Below are 21,120 nucleotides of genomic sequence, written 5' to 3'. Positions count from 1 at the left end.
GCCGGATGCAGCCTTTCAGCAGGGGAGCAATAACTCTGGTAAAACGTGCAATAAAGGACTGATTGTTCTGTGACTTGGGAGACACAATAAAATACGGAATGGGTTATGAGCATCGTCAAGAGTGCGACCACAAGCAGCTACCCACCTCTGATAGTCAGATAAGCCGACGCCTCTACTTTGCCCACACGGTTCTCTGCCAGACAGGTGAAGGTCCCCTGATCACTGACGGCTGCTTTCTTTATCTTCAGCAAGAAATCCTCTTTTTCATATCGGATGTCATATCTGGCCACAGAGAGGTGACACTGTCAAGTATCAGCACTTGAGAATTCAAATGGAATCAAGATTGGGCTTTCACAACACCGAGTGTCCAAGACTGGATTGATGGAGATTTTTCTCCCCACATTGCTCTTCTGTATTAACAAGGTTCTGCCAGCATCCCACCTTCGGAGGGAGAGTCAGAGTTGTAAGAACAAAGCCTGTGCAAATGATGAATGTGGAAAAATAACGTTCCTGTTGGGCGTACGTCACACCAGAATTTCTTCTTGATCCGTGGAATTGTGTAATTGTAGTATTGAGAAGCTAAACAACACGTTTGCGGTTTGAGGGGGAAGGCGGCTCCACTACTTTTTTCAACCACTGTTAACAATGACAAAGATTACCAGAACTTTCTCTTTATTTGGACATCCTTCCCTTACTGGAAGCACAGCTTCTTGGCAGAAGTAAGGGACACACTGAAGACTGGAGAATTTAAAAATCTATTGTGTCAGCCACTCTTAGGTCAAGTTGATGTCTTCTTAAGTGGAGTTCACAGAACTCCCTTTGAGGGGTCGCAAAACCTCCAAAACAAATGAAACTGTCCCTTGTTTATATCTTTGTGTTCCGGTATCATTTGTATGTTTCTCCAATCAGATTTGAGCTTCTATGTGTTGCCATGTCAATGTTAGTTTTCAGAACCAGGAGTGCTAGCCCAGGTCACTTCAACACTATTAACAATGGGGCTATTTTTAATCAGATTTCAGAGTCATCTCACAGCTGGCCTACTATAACGGCAGCACTTTTCTGTCTTCTGATTGGTTGATCAGAGCAAAACGGTTTGACAAGCCAAGTTACGCCCACAGTGGCTGACAGAGGAGAAGAAACTGACGTCTCTGGTGAGTCGATGTATTTGATTTAAAAGATGTTTTTGTCATGTTTGTGGATAAATATTGATTCTGCCATGCTCCAGATGATGTTGTAGTGTAGCTGTTTGGAGCTGTCTGAACCCTTTATGACAGAACCGTTCCGTTTAAACTGAGTTACGCTTGACTCAGCGCCAACTTTACCAGTGGAAGTTACTAATGGTCAAGCTACTGGCAGAAATGAAAGTCAGGCGTATGCGTTTATTCGAAGATAAAGGCTGAAGTCGGTGTCTTGCTTTAGTAGTAATGATATTGGTCAAAATCTAAATGTTTTTCCAAGCTACGAAATGCTAAATTGCAAAACCTACCCTGCTTACAGTACGTTTTTTTTTTTTTTTTTCCCAACCAGATTGTAGCTTCTGTGTGTTGCCATGGGGCCTTCAGAATCGAGAGTGCTGGCCCATGTCACTTAAGCACCATTAGCAACGAAGCTTTTTCGTTAACCAATAAAATTTCATATTCACCTCACAGGTCTTCAATAACATCGGCATTTTTCCATCCTCTGATTGGTTGATCAAAGCAAAGCGGTTTGACAAGTCAAGTTACGCCCACAGTGGCTGACAGAGCAGGAGAAACTGATGTTTCCGGTGAGTACAGTTGTCCCTCGTTTATCACGGCTAATTGGTTCCAGACCCAACCGTGTTAAATGAATATCCGCAATATAGAATTGAATGTTAATAAATGGAATATTATAATGGTTAGAGCATAGAAAAGCTGTTCATGACGTTTTAAATACGGTTTTTAACATTATTCGAGAAATAAAAAATATATATACTAAAAATATATAATATGTATATAACTATACACTCCTATTATTCATTGTTTACAACACTTTGCAACTCTTATGCTGCAAGGACTCGAGTCAGCAAGCTAATGAGATAACCAGTTAGCCTCAAATTTAGTTCTTCTAACCTTAAGAAGCCCAAAAATGACCACTTCCACACAGAATGGGAGGCTAACTTTTTTTTTTCACTCTATCATGTGGGACATGCCATGGCTGACGTCATGACTTCATGCAGTGTAGTAATGTCATGTAAGCTAATGTCTCAATGTTCTGCATCATTACTGCCGCCTAGTGACCACAATACTCCATACATGAGGGACGAATGTAGATGTATTTGCTTTAAAACCTGTTTTTGTCATGTTTTTAGACAAATACTGATTCTGGCATTCTCCAGATGTTGTAGTGTAGAGGTGTGGAGCTGTCTGAACCCTTTATCACCATTTCGACTGGTTACGTTTGAGTCAGCGCCAACTTTATCGGTTGAAGATTAAGACTAATGCTCGTAGTTACTCGCAGAAATGTAAGTCACACGTCGGTGATGACGTAGTTGAAGATAAAGGGTTAAGCGGGTGTCAGCCTTTTTTTTTTTATTAATGGTGTTGTTCAAAATTAAAATGTTTTCTCTGCTACAAAATGCAAAATTTGGATCAGATGTAGATTAGCCTTAACAGTTTAGGCTTCTGCCTGTTATAATAGTAATAGTAATGTTATAATAGTAATAGTAATATTTATTTTCTGTGGATTCTCACCAAAATGTATCCTTGTAAAAATACATAAAACATACAAACATACAAACATAAAACCTGACACAAAACAATTCTGATTGACATTTCCAAAAAAGGTGCACAAAGCAAAAATATGTATTGAAAATATAACCTTCCGGGCTGAGGCGTCATTTTTAGTATACTAAATATGAACAAACAGGGTTGTGTTAAAACCAGGGCTTTTTTTCCCCCCTTAAGTTGTGTCATTTTTATTGTGTAAAGACATTTTCTGAGGCAATTAAGACTCCCCGCAGCACACACTCTGCTGCAGAAGCAAAGCAAGCCGAGCAATTACGGCGCCATGAAGGCATGGCAAAATGAAAGGTGCTTTCAGCTGGAACCCTGACTGTTCCACTATTTCAATATTTATAACGATGAGCCACCCACTGTGGTGCGGGATGTGCCGTACGCAAGGCTACGTGTGTGTGTGTGTGTGTGTGTGTGTGTGTGTGTGTGTGTGAGGGAGACAGAGCCCGAGTCAGATAGACAAACAGTCTGAGAGGAAGGGAGTGGCACGCTCTGACAAACCGAATTCGATGAATGGGCAAAGCAGTAAGAAATGACTAATTCATAGTGTTGATGCATCAATGTGCAGCCACCAGTGCTAAATACTGTACTATAAGGACGTTCCTGCTCAGTGGTGTGCAGTCATGGCCAGCAAAGCCTTCTCTGCTGGCCTAAACACTATCACAAGCACTGACCTACATTTAATAATAGCATTTGTTCCTTTAAAATGTTTTAATTTATTTCCAACAGTCGGCTGCACTGCTTTCAGTATGTGCTGTCCAATCAGATTTCAGCATATTTGTGTTGCCATGTCAATGTAATCTGCCCAGGGCCTTCACAATCAGGAGTGATGGCCCACGTCACTTAAACACTATTAGCAATGGGATTGGCCATTCGCCTCACAGGGCCATCTACTTGGCCTAAAATAACATCAACATTTTTCCATCTTCTGGTTGGCTGATCAGAGCAAAACTGTTGGACGAGCCAAGTTACGCCCACACTGGCTGACGGAGGAGATGGTATTGTCACGTTTGGAGATAAATGTTGATGCTCAACTGCTCCAGATGATGTTGTAGTGTAGCAATTTGGAGTTGTCCGAGCCCTTTACAACCGAGCCGTTCCATTCCGCTTGTTACATTTGGCTAAGCGCCGGTCGAAGTTACTCATGCTCAAAGTTGCTAGCAGAAATACAAGTCAGGTGTATGGGTGACGATAGGAGGGTTAAGTGGCCGTCCTGAGTACAATTAAAAAATATATGACAATATAATACAATTTACTAATTGAATTTCTACTGTTACATTCTTCTACACTGTGTGTACGCTAGCAGCTCCGCCTCCACCCAACAAAACAAAGAGACTCTACGACTGACAAAAGGGATCACTCCATTCATGCTGTTGTTGTATGGAACAAAAGTGCCAAGGTGCTGAAGCCAATGCCCAGAGTGAACTCTCTTGCTGCACATGGCAATACATTGAGGCCGGCAAAATGATCAAATGAATTTTCATTCATTGTGTGATGAATTAATTCATTTATTATTGTCCCTGGCCGCCCACAATATTGTTTTTTTTGTGAATGAGAAATCTTACAGTATAACCTTGCAAGCTCTTGTGATACGCCTAATTATAATTGTCTTTTCTTTTTTTTTTAACAAAACTGGGCCTCCAGTTCTGGCCAGTTGAGTCCCTACTAAAGGCCCAGGTACCAAATGCACCGCCCGCCACTGCCATGGCTGAAGTGAGAACAAGAGGAACGTCTCAGCCAGTCCAGATAAGAGGGGCTCCACTCGGAATGAGTGGAGGTGCAAAGGAGGCAGCTCCCCGCTCTCAGGGGCCTGTTTGGCATGAGAGATCTTGTGAAATTGTGCAGCCATCCGTGCTGATTTCCAGATAGAAGACAAGTCAGGCAGAGAAATGGCACACAGGGTGAGAAAACGTCCTAGCTGAAAGAGGGTGCAGGGGGAGAATATCGATGGGGGGGGTCTCTTCCATTCACAGAACATTTCTGACCCAGATACACACTCCCCAGGAGGATGACAGGTACAGGGAAAGGATGAAAGACGTGGAGGGAAGGAAGGTCCAAAAGTAGGACATGTTCCTTGAGTCAAAGGGCAGTGACGTGGAGACAAAACACAGGCGGGCGGACGGGCCACCAGACTGACATCGGCGCTTAATATCATCTTGTCTCTTTTTAAAAATTGAATTGTTTCTTCCTGGAGTGTAACTTGTAGCGCACAATTTGGGTGACATATTTTGTCTTTGTAGTTTATCAAGGCTGTTTGGTTCCAGACCCAAAGTGAATTTCCTCAAAGTTTACCACCTTCTAAGCGTAGCTTTTTAACATTATTAGAGAGCTCACGACACGAAATAGCACCCCTATAGTCACCCTTACACTCCTATTACCCAATATAGTAGACATAATAAGAGAAAATAAGACATGTAAGACACAAAAGAGACACAATATAGACTCGGACATTAGCACTGGGATAGTTCTTTGTTGTTACAGTTTCTTATGGTTTCTGTACAGAAGGGCTCCCCAATCACCAATTTTAGGCCTCAATTAAGTTTTTTCAAGCATAAAAATGGCTAAATGAACTAAAAAACAAGTATAAAGCATTTATAAAACACATTGAAAAACAGGCTGTGATTTGTAGTATTCTACACTGGTCACTAGGTGTCAGTAATGTTACATTGATGGGACAATAGCCACTGCAGGAAGTAACTGGAAGTAAAAAAGGAACAAGGACAAGGAACTCTCCCAATGTCTATATTATGTCTTATTTTCTCTTATTATGCCTAGTATATTGGGTGATATAAAGGTGACTATAATAATGTTAAAACCCGCATTTAGAGGGCAGTGACCATGAATATTCGATTCATACAGTAAATAAGGAATCCTAGTTTTCAGAAATTCACTTATCACGGTCGGGTCTGGGACCAATTCTAGTCATCCCTTGCTATATTGCGGTTTGATTATCGCTCCCTCGCTATATCATGTTTTTTCAGAAATAAAATAATTAATAAACGATGGCTGTTTGGTAGTAGAGTATGATCTGTTATTAGTCCAAACATATGTAAATACAAGTGATACGAAGTATTGTGGTCACCAGGTGGAAGTAATGACACAAAACATTGAGACATTAGCTTACATGACATTACCTGAACACTGCATCAAGTCATGAAGTCAGCCATGGAATGTCAAACATGATAGAGTGAAAAAAGTTCTCCTCCCTTCCCATGTGGAAGTGGTACGTTTTTGGCTTCTTAAGGTTAGAAGAAACGGTTTGCTAGCTCACGAGCTAGCGGCCATCTCGAGTCCCTGCAGCATAAGTTTATATAGTATAATAGGAGTGTATTTCATGTCTACAGGGATCTAACAATGTCAAAAACCATATTTGGAAAGTGATAAACAGCTTTTCTATGCTCTAACGACAAAAAGTAATCCATTTATTAACATTGAATCCTATATCGCGGAAATTCATTTGTCATGGTCGGGTCTGGAAACAATAAAATCATAAATCTATAAACGATTTATGATTGAAGAATTCATATATTTTGAAAAAGTACAAAGTGCTGAGCAGTCACGATTAATACCTGGTGGAAAAGTGCAGTTAATCAAACATGCATATGCTGTGAACACTGGAGTGGAAACACAAAATATTATTCTATACGTTTTCAACAACTGGCTGCAAAACTCGGAGCACTAAAGAACAGGCTGGCTTTATTAGCCGAGCAATGTTTACCTCATATAGATACTATTCCTCGTAGGACCGTGTATTGGATTGCTTTATATTAAAAAGTACAGTAAGCCCCTCCACAGTTGACCATCAGCGCAGCGGAATGTGCCTTATGAGCAACATAAAAGGAAGAGCGGTACTTTAGAGAGTCTGAAGCAATCAAAGGGAGCGAGGGTGTGGGGGAGGAGCTTTCTTGTGTTATGAGCACAGACGTTCGCACAGCAAATAATGAGATTCTCCGTGGCTAATAAATGATTTCTGCCGCGCTGATGAAAGAAAGTCCACGAGTAATACGTCAAATCGCTTCTTTGCTTCTTGAGGGACTCATTAGCTTCGCTCCGGCGCCTCCACGTCATCGCTTTCTCTGTAATAATGTGCACACAAACTGTCACTGGGCATGTGTGCAACACCCCCCCCCAGACACACACACCTCCATTTCCACACATTTCCTCACCTGCCACGGGGAATATCCACGTCCTCCTTTTTCCAACGGAGTGTGGGAGGTGGGTCACCGTGGACCTGGCACCTGAACTCCACGCTTTCATCAACTAAGACCACCTGGTTCACAGGCCGCTGCACAAACACCGGCCTCTCTAGACGAGGGGAGTGCACATACGATGGGAGCTAAATATACTTGGAAGACAGTGATAAATACTGTATGTGATGGTGAGCGGCGGCTACCTGAGAAAGTCGCGCTTTATTGCTTTTAAAACCTGCGTATGCCAGAGTTCTTACCAAACACGGAGAGTTGAGCCTTTTCACTCTCTCGCTCCCCGACCATGTTGGCGGCCACGCACACATAAATCCCTACATCGCTCTTTTTTGTGTTGGAGATGGTCAGCTTTCCTCCACGGACCTGGAAAAAAGCATCAAAGGCAATAAACAGCAAGTCTTACAATGGGCATAAACATCTCATAATCTCGGGGATGTTCCCATTGATCGGCCACCAAAAACACGCCGATAAATGCCTTTCAAAGCTGATCACAAAAGCCGATCGGCGTGCCCACGGAGGCTTGCCAACTCTGACAAGGGACACGCTTTCGTATTGCCACGAGCGTCGTGACCAGTCTGTAAAACCTCAAGGGCTTCAGTTTGATAGCTTGACACAGGCTACGCCAATCCATGCCATCCCTTATCAAACCTATTGCTGTTCGACTTTTCTTGCATCTTTGTTTACACCAGGGATGTGAACGCTAAACCGGCGTGACCGGATATCCGGTTTGAGGAGCGAACGATTCCGATGCGGATGGTAAAAGACTCCTGTATCGGTAATAATCAGCCATAAATCTTCAGAGTCAGCGATTGTGGAGACATGTACTGGGTACCGCGAGAAAAGTGTCTCATAACCACGCGAGAGCCTGGGCTGCCAGCGAAACGCGCCGGCCAGCTAGCTAGTGCCAGCGCCGTTGACAGCACTATGCTCAGTCTGAAATGCTGCACCATTACCAGTGCTTTGAGACTTTGAGTATGGGATTGTTTACTTTTCCAAGATAAAACAGCATTTTCATTGCACTCAGCGTAAGACTTGTGTTTCTTCTTTGTCATATTTTATATAGATAGATAGATGTTTATTTTCATTGCACACACCCTGACCGGAGCATCCCGACATACTCTCTGGTCCAATGGCTGTATCTATGCTGGAGAGCAGAACTGCAAGATGCCCTGGTTGCTTCCATGTTTTGGTCCAAGTGGCCCGCATACCATAAATGGTCGAAGACCCCTGATGTGAGGGCAGAAGATCTCACCGTGATCCTGTCATCTTTGAGATCGAGGCGAGCCTTGTCTTTCCTCCAGAAGGTGGTGGGCTCAGGATGCCCTCGCGGAGGCTGGCATTCCAGAATAGCGGTCTCCCCGATGGCCACCACCACATCCTGTGGATTCTGTCTGAAGTCATCTCGTAACACTAGGAGAAGCAAATAAGGAGTCATGAACTGATTTGTAAAGATGTATTGTGTTGCTTTGTTACATCCGCCAAGCGACAGCAGATGGTATCGTGCTACCGTATTTTTTGGAGTACAAGTCACACTTTTGGCTGATCCCGTGACTTATATAACAAAATATAAATAATGTATAGCATTTAACATGTGCTGCCTTTAAGTTAAAGTGGGGTGGTGGTTGTTTTTGGCGCCACCTAGTGGCTGCAATAATTCATTCAGTTGCACACAAGTTGAAGACTACAGAGCTTTTTGTGACGGAATACGTTCTGATACGCTTCTGCCTTGGAGACTATGTGTCTGTAAGTAATGATATGACACCTGTGTGGATTGAGAAAGGTGCCATTTCAGACGGCAGTGTTGTTTCATTAGGACACTAATGGTGTCTAGCTTGGAAATTGTAGCTGCTGAACCAGCCACTGACTAACTAAATACACATGTATGATTTTCAGTGTATTTTGTGACTATAAAAATGAAGTTTTGTTGTTAAAGTGCAGTTGTTTGATATGTTTCTACACACCAGAATGTGTCTGGGCATCCTGACACATATTTAAAAGCGTTGTCTTCGAGAACATTCTGACATTTATTAAACAGGTACATTTTTTATTGTATCTACATACTTAAAACATGTGCCTTATTTCAGCTTCTGTAGCTGTAGTTTGTCTCCTTGTTGGTATAAAGCAAGGGTGTCCAAAAACTGAAAATTCAAAGATGTTAGGGCCCACTTTGACATTTTTATCATATCATTTATGCATTATCAAATTTTGTAAGAAGGCAAAAAATATTTAGTATAGTTTTGTGTTATTATTAGTTATTAGTATTAACATCTTAGCTTATTCTCTTCACATGCTGCCTTTTTGTTTCATTTTTGCAGTTTCTTTTGGTTTAATTTAGTTTCTACAACGTCTCGCAGGCCAATAGAAAATAAGATGCAGCCTGTAAATGGCCCCCGGGCCGCACTTTGGACACCCCTGGTGCAACCAATAGCGCCCCTCCCTGACTGATGCAACTTCATTGTGAGAAGAACACGGTCAGGACTGTAGTATTGCTGGGATGGCATAAACAAATACAATTCCAATGAAAGACTGAATAGGAAGAATGTGCAAACTAAAGCCGAAGCCCATTAAATATTGGCAGGCATCCAGACTAAAGTGTGGATTTGGAAGTTCATCCTCACTTTTGTACTTTAGGTGGATATGTCAATGAGACATACCCAGGTCCGATTAGGAATACTTAAATAGAAAGAAGAATGCAAAAAAAAAAGAAGCCAAGACGAAGGGGAGTTGTAGAGTAGCAAGCAGGAAATTGAGCATTAATAATTCAAGCAACACCACATCTCTACAGCCCTACAAGCAGCGTCCTCCTGTAGATAAATGGCAATACATTCCGCAAACTCAACATTCTGAATACTCTGCTGAAAATGATCCTTTTCTGAGTGGGAAGTGTGACTTTTACCAAGCCTGACACTTTACGACCGTCCCTTGATGAGGAATTCAATGTTGCGGTTGGTTCTGCTGTCATCCAAACGTGCGTTGACGAAGGCTACGTTCACACTGCAGGGTGTGATGACCAAAAAAATGCAACTTGTAAATGTGAACCCGATGCATCCAGGAAGTGATGCACAAGCGCAAAACATGTCCATGACGTGTTCATGGAAATAAACATGCCCACATTTGTGTTGTTGTTACCGCGTTTGTGGCCATTTCAAGGATTTTGTCCAACGGGAGTCAACATTTTCTTAACCAAATGATTCATGTTGGCGATTAAGAAGGAAGAGGACAAGAAGTTTGGCTATGGCAGCAAATGTTCCAAGGAGCAATTGGGTGGATGTCGGAGCCAGCAGTGGTGGGACTTTGCCATGAGCCGCTTCATTGTATCATTTTTGGATGACAGTCAGAACTTTTGCTTACATTGGTGAGTAACTTTATCCCCGTCTGGCGTGATACGTTGATGACGTATTAGTCGGATATACGCGTCCTGACCGTACAGACTGCAGTAGATCAGCTTTCTATCTACATATGAACGACGCCGGGCCGCACGGTGGTCTCGTGGTTACACACTCCAAAAACATGTTAGCTTCATTGGAGGCTCTAAATTGCCCATAGGTATGAATGTGAGTGTTTGTATATATGTGCCCTGCCATTGGCTGGCCACCAGTCCAGGGTGTACCCCGCCTGTCGCCCGAAGTCAGCTGGGATAGGCTCCAGCATGCCCCCACAACCCTAATGAGGAGAAGAGGCATAGAAAATGGATGGATGGACGAACGACAGTTGCATTTGCGTTTGAAAAAAGTCAGAATTGTACTATTGACACGGACATGAAAACGTCAGGTACGGGTCACTTATGAGCAAAAAAGTCATAACTGACCTGTAGCGTGAACGTGGCCTAAGTTTCCAGATGCAAGGATGCAGTAAGCAAATGTCCTGATATATTCCATAAGTCACTGAAACATCCATTCATGCATCCATCCATCCATTTTCTTCCACTTATCCGGGTCTGGGTCATGGAGACAGCAGTCTCAGTAGGGAAGTCCAGACTTCCCAGTCTCCAGCCTCCTCTTACAGTTCCACCGGGAGGACACCGAGGCATTCCCAGGCCAGCTGTGAGACATAATCCCCGGTAAAGTGAGGGTGGGAACATAGAATGACCCGTAAATCGACAGCTTTGCCTTCCGGCTCTGTCTTCAACATGCCGTCCGGTACATCGGCCGCCTTACTGCCGGTCTGCCTGGCGATCTCACGCTACAGCCTTGCCTCACGCGTGAACAAGACCCTGAGAGACTTGACCCTCCACCTGGAGCAAGACCTCACTCCCAACCCGAAGGGTGCAAACCACCCTTTTCCGAATGAGAACCATGGCCTCAGATTTGGAGGTGCAGAGTCTCATCCCAGAAGCTTCACACTCAAACTGCAAACCGCCCCAGTAAACGCTGAAGATCACAACCTGATGAGGCCATCGGGGGCCACGTCATCCCCGAAAAGCAGAGATGAGAGCCTTAGGCCCCCAAACTGGACCCCATTGAAGCCTAGAGATTTTGTCCATTATGAAGTGAATCGGTGAATCGGTTCACCGCCCTCTGTCAGCGATTCTGTTCAGTGAGACATGCGTGGAGCCAACAATGGAAGATAAAGAATCACCTTAATGAACCAAAACAGCAAAAACGCCACATTTTCTACAACTGTGACATATTCAGTTCACCGAAATTCTATTTATGACCATTTTCAATATTATGCTTCTGTTCTACAAATGTCTGTCTGCACTTGATTTAGCGGGTTCAAAGAAAACTAGTTGGCAAGAATTGTCACCCTAGCAGCCGTACAGAAGCACCACACGAGCTGCTCACTTAAAAAGGTTGGAGCATGAAATCTTCCCAGTTCTGTCAGCTGTTGTGTCAAATATCATTTGCAAAGCTTATGTTTTAAGTAGCTACGAGACGCCGATTGAACTGCAAGGCAATGATGGAATTATGTTTAAAAATAGAGATCGTGAAGTACAGCCTGGTATAGTTAATAGCTTCTGATGTGTTGTTTTTAGCATTTGACAAACAAATGCTTGAGTGTTTGCATTAAGTGTGGCAATATGAACATGAAAGGAAATCCAAATAATCAAAGTACGTTAATGTTAACAAATGTGTGATGAATACAACAAACAATTCCATCAAATTACAGTTGAATGCAGGATATGCTCAGGATATGGATGTTGATGTCCCCAGAATCCTGGTGGTTTACCAGCGATGCTCAGTGGTAAAATATGTTTGGTACGTCATTCAATTTAGTCGAATAATCTGAAGCTTCGAGTTGTTTCCATTAATCGCAATAGGCACTAGACGGACCAAATCAATACGAACAAAACACAAAATATTTGTGGTTTGGTCCGAACCATATCAGAAAAGAGGCAAAAATGTCCATCAGTGTTTTCCAAAGTCAAAGCTGATGTGTGTGAATATCTTGTTTTAACTACAACACAGTTAGACACAGAAGATAATAGCTCTGCTCTCATGGATGACGACGGAAATCTGAAAATATTCACATTCGAGAGGCCAAAATGAGAGAATGTTTCCATTTTTAAATAAAAAAAACCATGACTTGAATACCAAAATACTTGTTGAACTCATTCAATCCCAGCCTTTTTTCAAAATTCAACCACATCAGTAGCAGCCATTTTAGACTGATCATCCAAGGCACACAGAATATTGTGTTGTATGGCTATATCAACGTGGAAGCCACCAAAAGAAAGATTAGACTTTCACCTTTCATCAGGAAAAAAAAGTTTGTTTCTACCTTTTTCCGTTCTTTAGTAATCAGCAGTAGAACATAGGTAAGTTTCAGGAAAATATCAGTTCCTGACTCAAAAAGGGAGAAAAACAGCTTTTTGTGAAAAGATACATTTCAAGCATAACTTTCACTTTGACAGAAATCATTTTTTGCTTTCGTGACAGATCAACTGTATTATGATTTTATACCGATAACGCCGATAACATGAAAAATGGTGCCGATAATTAAAAAAAAACATTTCGATGAGGCAAGATTACCTGTGCTGTGCAGGCGAGCAAATCAAGCGCTCCTTTTTTCTCCTGCCTGTGTCGTTAACGGGCTGACCTCACTTAAGTATTTAATGTTTCAGACATTTTGCCTCCTAATTGTACCAAATGCTCCACAAAAAAAAAAAAAAAACATCAAGCACACAAAAAACCTTATCAGCCACGGCATTTAAAAAGTGCAAAAGGTTTGCAGGGACCTTCGTGGCGTCACAACGGCTGCTTGGTGCGTGTCCCCGAATACAGTGCACCTTGCTGGGCCACAGCAGGTGGCTCCTCCCCCTCTGTTCTCTGGTTCTCCTGGTAGTAGTCATGTGGTAGTAGTCATGTTATCATATTTCAACGGGTACAGTTGGTCAAACCCTAATTTGTTCCAGTCCTTCTTACCTCCAGGTGTGCACAAACTACACTTAAACCTAAATTTAAAAAGTAGATAGTAGTAAAAAAGTTATCCATTGTTGGTCTTGAGAAGCAGAAAGTTATCGTTATCTCAGCTAATTGGATAATCAATGAATCATCAATGAATTGTTGCAGCTCTTCATGAAATGATATTAGCATCTCAGATTGAAATACATCATGCATTGGAATAAATAGATAAATAGCTTCCTCATCTCTCATCTGATTGTCATTACTGCCCTTCACTGTACGGCTGATATACTGCACAGCCATCAAAGTCCTAGAGGACGCTGGAGGTGAATAACAAAAATCAGCAAGGAGCCAAAGGCCCGTCGGCCAAGCTGTCAATCACATCCCAGTTGTGCAAAAGAAAATGAGTCTCAGCGGCAGCTACTTTGGCACAGATGCACGCCCCGCTGTATTCGCTTACTGACCCATTCCATAAACGCCACACTCCACTCGTGCAGTCATCCAGCTACCGTGTTCTGGTAAGGACGCATCGAGAACAGCAGCACTCGTCTCTGGAGATTCAGGAAACACTCACATGGAACCCACACAAGGAAAAAACAAACTAGAAGATTTTCAAAAGACAAAGTGGAAAGTTGGGGGAAGTTTTCACCTTGGTTCATCCGTTGCTGAAGGTCCAACTATACTCAAATCCATTTCTTTGAAATAAGAAATAAGCGACACAAAATCCAGAAAGCCAACAATGTTAACAGAAAACACCTTTTTACAGTTTTACAATTAAAGTTCTAAAGTAGAAATGCATAAAAATAATGAATGAAAGGACAAATGAACATTTCAGGTTACTTTTACCTTTGCTGAAGATGTGATTGTTGACAAACCTTCCTGTTTTTCTTGAATTCAATGGCGTTTCTCACCTCTGTCTGCTTTTCTTGCGGTCACAGCTGCAAAATAAGAGACTTGCGAGCGGCAGCGGTTTGATAAAGAAGGTGAATAATTCAAGAAAAAACTCAAAACATGAAGGTGGTGTCGGTGCTGATCTCGCTGCCACATCACGTCTTTGTCAACAATCACGTCTAAAACCAAGGTAAGCGTAACCTTACGTGTTCATTTATCGCTTTCATTCTTCATTTATATGCATTTTGAACTGCTTAACTGTGAAACTGTTTTGTGTTAACATTTTTGATGCTTGTGACGTAACTGTTAGTTCGCAAAAAACTAGAGAGTCAACCACTGATGACATCATAGACGGGCGACAAAGCTGACTTCCGCTTCCTGTTTCCATGCATTAGCAAGCTGCTAACATGGATGTTTTGTGATAAAAATACATTTGGAAAACAGCTGGACTCATGCAGTGTATTAATAACACGACAAGAAGCAGGCCATATTCAAAATGAGAACAGAAGAGAAATTTGGCATACATTTTCCGCATTAACCGAAAAACACGCTAACCAGGGTGTACGCTAACTGTCCTGTTCCACTGTGACAGTTTACTTGGTGATACGCACGCATTTTAAAACGTTTTGCTTCATTTTAACCCGCAGTTGGTAGATCCTAAATGTTTAAATGGTGGCAATTTTTTCCACCAATTGGCCTCATTGTGCTGAGGCCGCACGCTGTCACTTGGCTATGCTTTTTTGATGGATGATTTACATAATATGTCATGTCTAAAGAAATGAGAAGTGAGTAGTTGCTTTAATACATTTTCCTGGTCATCAGCTACGGCAAATTAAAAAGAGAGCAGAGGTGGGGATATTGTGGTAACAGAAATTAATACATGGAAATGTCATTTTCACAGCGCTGACGTCCGCGTCCTCGTGTGGTCTGGTGGTGCTGGTGCGACCAAAACGGCATTTTCTAAACTCCAGATCCAAAGTAATGTGTGTGCCTACGTTTTTCAGCTGGTTTACAGACGCGTCTAGATGTTGGCTAACCGGTCCAAACTTTGGGCACTGGACAACATTTCCGACAACCAGCTTGGGCCAACGATTGGCAGTTCTCATGTTCTATTCTGGACGGGTTTTTTTTGCTGTTATTACCATTAATTGGGTGGAATCTTGCCGCTTTTTAGACTTTTATGGCTGCAGGGCAGGCGGACAGCGGCGGTTAATTGGTTTCAGACCCGACTATGATAAGTAGGATTACTTATTTATAAACAGAATATTTTCAAAGTTAGAGCACAGAAAACATGTTTACGACCTGCTAAATACGGGTTTTTACATTATTGGAGCCCTCTAGATATGAAATAACACCCCTAGAGTTACCTTTACACTCCTATTACTGTAATTCCCGCAGTGGTGCGGCTAATTTATGGCTAAATTCTAATGTTGTGACGTCTTCTTTACGTCAGAACTACTACTAATTGTTTACCTCTTGCGAGTCAGTGAGGAAACAATCAGTGCACTCACAAGAAGCTTGCCAACCCATTGGAAGTCAGTGAAGGTCATTTTTATAACAACATAACAGTAAATTCATCACAGAGCAACTTAACACTCAAAATATACAAACAAATATACAAACATGTCCCAATATGACTTAAAAAAAAACCCCCAACATCTTAAAGTTTTCCCATAAGGCATTGCATCTGAGCAATACATTCATTGGGTGCTGCAATGACGTCAGCTTCCCTCTTTTTGCTTTGGGCTCCGGGTCCTCTGGCTCCTTTTGGTGGACAGAAGCAGCACTTCAGCCCCATTTTCTATGCTTTCTATGCTCTCCACCAATAAAATGGTTTTCTCAAACGAAATGCATTACGGGAACACTTTAAAATGTTTTTTTTTCCATATAAAATTGTATTGGTACATGTTTCTATATTTCTGAGGTATAATGTTTGAGTGTTAAGTTGCTGTGTGATGAGTTTAATGTGAGTCAGACTGTTATATCGAATAATGACCTCCTGCAATTTCCAATGGGTTGACAAACTCGTTGTGAGTTTATTCATACCTCTAAATCTAGTGGGTGCGGCTTATACACCGGAATTCACGGTTGTCGACATAATAACAAAAAATAAGACATATCATATATAAAATAAGACAATAAGACTCGGTTAACGTCTGTCCCGGTTAATGCGTTTTTCGGTTAACAACCAACATTTTTGCCTTGGCTTGCGTTCGCCCTCTTGTTCAGCGTCCAAAATACCATCCAGTTTGTCTACGCCACCATTTTGGATCACACGGCCAAGACAAAATTGCCATTTTCGGACGTTTGGATCAGACTTGTAGAGCAATACACGATGTAACAAAGACATGGACAGCACAAAATAGAAAGGTGATGGACCGTACCGAGACAAGCGTGCAAACCTCAGAATGTTACGGCTTCAAGCGTAGACTGTCGTCATTTCAGGGGTATGTAAATGTGGCGGCGAGGCTCAGTCATCGGCCGCGTGCACACACATCCATACGTCCCGTGAAACATTCTATCAGCCCGGTGGCGCACCGGGCATCGATACCGTATGGTTCCAAATGTGTAAGATACCCATGCCGAGTGTGTGTGCGTATGAAGGCGCGTGAGACATGAGTGGGGGGTTGGGTTCCAGTTTACTGAGTCCCGCTCGAGGCGGCGCCCGTGTGTCGTTTGCTGGCGGGTGGTAATTTTCAAACTGCCGGGACGTCGGCACACTTTAATGCTGTCTGATTGACTTCTGCTCAATTATTCAAGCCAGCCTTTCACCTGTTTCATTTATTCCATCAGGCACAGCAAACGTGACAAAGTGGATGGAGCTCAAGACAATGGACGATACAGGAGGTGGGGGTGGGCGTATGGTTTTTACATTCTCCCATAATCACTCCTGAATTGCATTTTTCAGTTTCTGCCTCATGGTCACCGTGAATGAGATTCAGTCAGCTGGTGACGCTTGAAAAACTGGTTAGTTTTACCAGACAGTGCATTTGTTATCCTGGCTAGCTGCGTCCATTAGCTAGCCCGTCCTCTATTGACAGCCTCACTTTGAGCATGTGAGTGAAACGTGTTGGATGTTTTACTTCACAGTCTCGGTGGATAATGGACTGGATCTTTGGATTTAATAGGGTTCCTATTAACCATGACTTTCCCAGTCCATTCATGTGAAGCTTGTTGTTTCATTTCATCATTTAGGGCCGAGACCAGGGGTGGCCAAAGCGCGGCCCGGGGACACTTTGGTGCCCACAGTAGCTGTTTAATTGGCATGCAGCACATTCTAAAAATATAAATAATAAAATATAATAAAACAACCACAGCAAAAATGTAAAAAAAAATGCAGTCATTTTTATGAACAATAAAGTCAAAATATTAACAGAAAAAAGTTGCAGTCTAACAAGAAAAGTAATTTTACGTCAATAACGTCACAATATTATTTAGTAGCATGAAGTTGAAATATTTTAAAAAGGCAACTTTTTAAAGTTGTAATATGATGAGGAACAAATAAAACAAGTAAAGTCATTTCTAATATTTTGAATTTAGGTTGTGGAAAAAGTTAGAATTTCACAAGAATAAAGTAAAAAAATTCTGAAAATAAAGTCAAAATTTATAAGAAGAAAGTTGAAAGAGTTGGAAAACAATTGTAATGTTATGAGAATAAAGTCCAAATATTACGGCAATAAAGTCATAATAATAAGAACATCAAGACAATTGAAATAGTTGCAAAATAAATAAAACAGCAAACATGGAAAAAAATGCATCATTTTACGACAAAGTCAAAATATTTCAAGAAAGAAGTTGTATTGTCACAAAAAAGTCATAATTCTACAAAAATAAACGTGTCATATTATGAGGAAAATCAAAACATAGCTGTAATTTTTGGAAAATGTGGTTAGGTAAAAGTTTTAATGGGAATAAAGTGAAATTATCATGGAAATGAAGTCATAATATCATGTGACAAAAAAATTAAAAAGTAAATTGAAATAGCTGGAAAAATAAAAAAAATAAAAAAAACAATGGAGAAATGAAAAAAACTGCTGTAATTTTACGAGAATGAAGTCAACATATTATGACAAAAAAGTCACAATATGATGAAAATAAACAAAATAAAAATAATGTCATTTTAGGAGCACAGAGTTGAAACATGAAAGAAAAATATTTGTTAAAAATTGGAATATTATAAGAAACAAACAAAACAAAAATTAGGTTGGGGAAAAATATTATGGTAATGACGTCAAAATATTATGAGAAAAAAAATCATAAGAATTATTTTTTAAAAAGTTGAAATATTTGAAACAATTCAAAACAGCAAAAATGTAAAAAGAGCAGTGTGAAGCTGATATACGACAAAGCTTAGAACGTCTTAGAATGTCTACATGTGTTGCTTTACAAAATATCCACCCATCCATGTTCTACACCCCTTGTCCTCACATGGGGCATGCTGGGGTCTGCTTTACAAAATATCAAAGTGGCAAAGTTGCGTCCTTTCATTTTTCACTTTGTGGCCCTCGCTGGAAAATGTTTGGACACCCCTACCCGAGATGGACCAAATGGTTTGGTACGCAACATATCAGGAAAAAAAATGTCCATCTGTGTTTTCCAAAGTTAAAGCTGGTGTGTGCCAACATCTTCTTTTGCCTAAAACACAACATCTGAAAACATACACATTTATATTTGTATTAAAAAATAATGGATTGAGTACCAACAAAGTTGTGGATAAATTGGATAATGGATTAATAATCATCCATTCATTCTAGTATTGAAGCTATATGACGACGATGACGATGATGATGATTATGGCAGCATGACCAACAACATGGAACCAGACCAAACACCTCAAAGCAAATAAAGATGTTTAGCAGGATGTTCTGGTCACCCCAGCCAATGTTTTGATATGTCAAAGGTTTGTTTGTTCGTGTGCGTCTACCATTTTTAATATCGCATGTCATATCAGACATCGGTCTGTGGAGGCTTTTCAAGGCAGCTAAAAGACCTTCATCTTCAAAAAGACTTCATATTGAAGCCTGTTTTCACACTTTGAACAGCTCTCGATTCAATCTACAACCTCCTCACCCCCACACACAACCTCCACTCCCTACACATGCACACACACACGCACACACACACACACACACACACATACACAGTACGTCAGCATGCACTAAAAAACGAACGCATGAACGCATGAATTCGGTTGAAAATAGATCACTTCCTGTCCTCCCCCCCACTAAGCTCACCTAGCACCGGAACACATTTACAGCAACACATGAAACAGTCTTTTTTTCTCTCATTATGTCTGCTATATTGGCCAATATAAGTGTAAAGGTGACTATAGGGGTGTTATTTCATGTCTAGAGGACTCTAATAATGTTAAAGTTTATGTAGAAAGTGGTAAACAGGTTTTCTATGTTTTATATGTCTTATTTTCTCTTATTATACCTACTATATTGGGTGATAGAAGTGTAAAGGTGACTATAGGGGTGTTATTTCATGTCTAGAGGGCTCTAATGCTAAAAAGTTTATGTAGATGGTGGTAAACAGGTTTTCTATGTTTTATACGTCTTATTTATGCCTTATTATGTCTACTATATTGGGTAATAGGGGTGTAAAGGTGACTATAGGGCTGCTATTTCATGTCTAGAAGGCTGTAATCATGTTAAAAAGTGTATTGACAAGGTCGTAAACTGGTAGTCTATGCTGTAACTTTCAATTGTTTTGTCTGAATGTGACATTTTTCTTAATTTGTTTGGCCCATGTATGTTGTGAAGAACTAATTACTTCATGCACCTTTAAAGAGCTGCAATCATTTTCTTTTTTGCCATAAAGGATTAGCCTTTATTAATTTTAAAGTATATTCAGTAGTGGTGCACAATAATGATCAAGTCAATATGAGAGAATTATGACGTCATACCGATAAATCCAATAATCCAATAATGATCATTTAAAAAATGCACCAATGAGGCAAGATTACCCGTACTGTGCGGGTGAGCAAATCAAGCGCTCCTTTTCTCTCCTGCCTGTGACGTTAACGGTCTGTCGCTAACTATGTTCACTGCCCTGAGATCACTTGGAAACAAACATTCACTTTTCAGAAGAAGACATTTTGCGTGCTGGTTGTACCAAATGTTCCGTGATGAGGGGGTGGACAAAAACCATCAAGAATATAAGAAAATCTTATCAGCCACCTGAAACGCCAGCGTTTGAAAAGTGCAAAAGGTTTGCCAGAGACCTCCGTGGTAGCACACCAGCTGCTCGGAGCGTGTGCCCGAATACAGTGCACCTTTCTGGGCCACAGCAGGCGGCTCATCCCCCTCTAAACTCTGGTTGTCCTGGTAGCAGTGATGTGCTAGTAGTGATGTCATCATATTTCATTAGGACTAATCAACAGGTACAGTTGGTCAAATCCTAATTTGTTCCAGTCCTCCTTACCTCCAGGTGTGCACAAAGTACAATTAAATCTACATTTCAAAAAATAGATGTACAAAAGTATATCAATCTTAAGAAGCAAGTTATTTATTTACTATATAAAAAAAAGATATCATGCATCTCTACTATTCAGTCATTTAGCATAACACAAAGTGGTAAATAGCCATGTGTGGAGAAACAGATGGTGATGGCTGAGACACGTACCACCCAATTAATTTATAAAACATATGCAGGTTTTTTTTTTGCTTTACTGATCTGCTTGTTTACCCAAGCACGCTCATGTGTGACTGACTGCATCGTGTGTGTGTGTGTGTGTGTGTGTGTGTGTGTGTGTGTGCCCATGCAGCTTCACCCCTCCCAGCCCAGCCAATGGTGCAGTGTGGTATGGCAACCCAGCAGAGGCAGAAAGAAAGAGAATAATGTATGAGCGAAGAGGAAAGATGAAGACACCTTGTGAGTTGCCGCATATAACAGATGGCTGCATTTCAATTTGGGAATCACATG

General features: G+C 41.2%; 1 protein-coding gene across 2 annotated transcripts in view; it reads right to left on the bottom strand.

The window, feature by feature from the left end:
- The window catches only part of LOC129168729 (roundabout homolog 2-like), a 147,885-nt gene that overhangs the window by 54,022 nt on the left and 72,743 nt on the right, over positions 1-21,120 (bottom strand). For both annotated transcript variants that reach the window (XM_054754333.1, XM_054754334.1), the window contains exons 4-7: positions 8,211-8,368; positions 7,201-7,321; positions 6,920-7,058; positions 146-282 (exon numbers count right to left, since the gene is read on the bottom strand). In XM_054754333.1, coding sequence (XP_054610308.1) covers positions 146-282; positions 6,920-7,058; positions 7,201-7,321; positions 8,211-8,368 — 555 coding nt within the window. The remainder of the gene's footprint in view (positions 1-145; positions 283-6,919; positions 7,059-7,200; positions 7,322-8,210; positions 8,369-21,120) is intronic.

This window comes from Dunckerocampus dactyliophorus, chromosome 16, assembly GCF_027744805.1.
Source record: "Dunckerocampus dactyliophorus isolate RoL2022-P2 chromosome 16, RoL_Ddac_1.1, whole genome shotgun sequence".
Classification (NCBI taxonomy): Eukaryota; Metazoa; Chordata; class Actinopteri; order Syngnathiformes; family Syngnathidae; genus Dunckerocampus; species Dunckerocampus dactyliophorus.
This window is presented reverse-complemented; position numbering and strand designations above follow the sequence as displayed.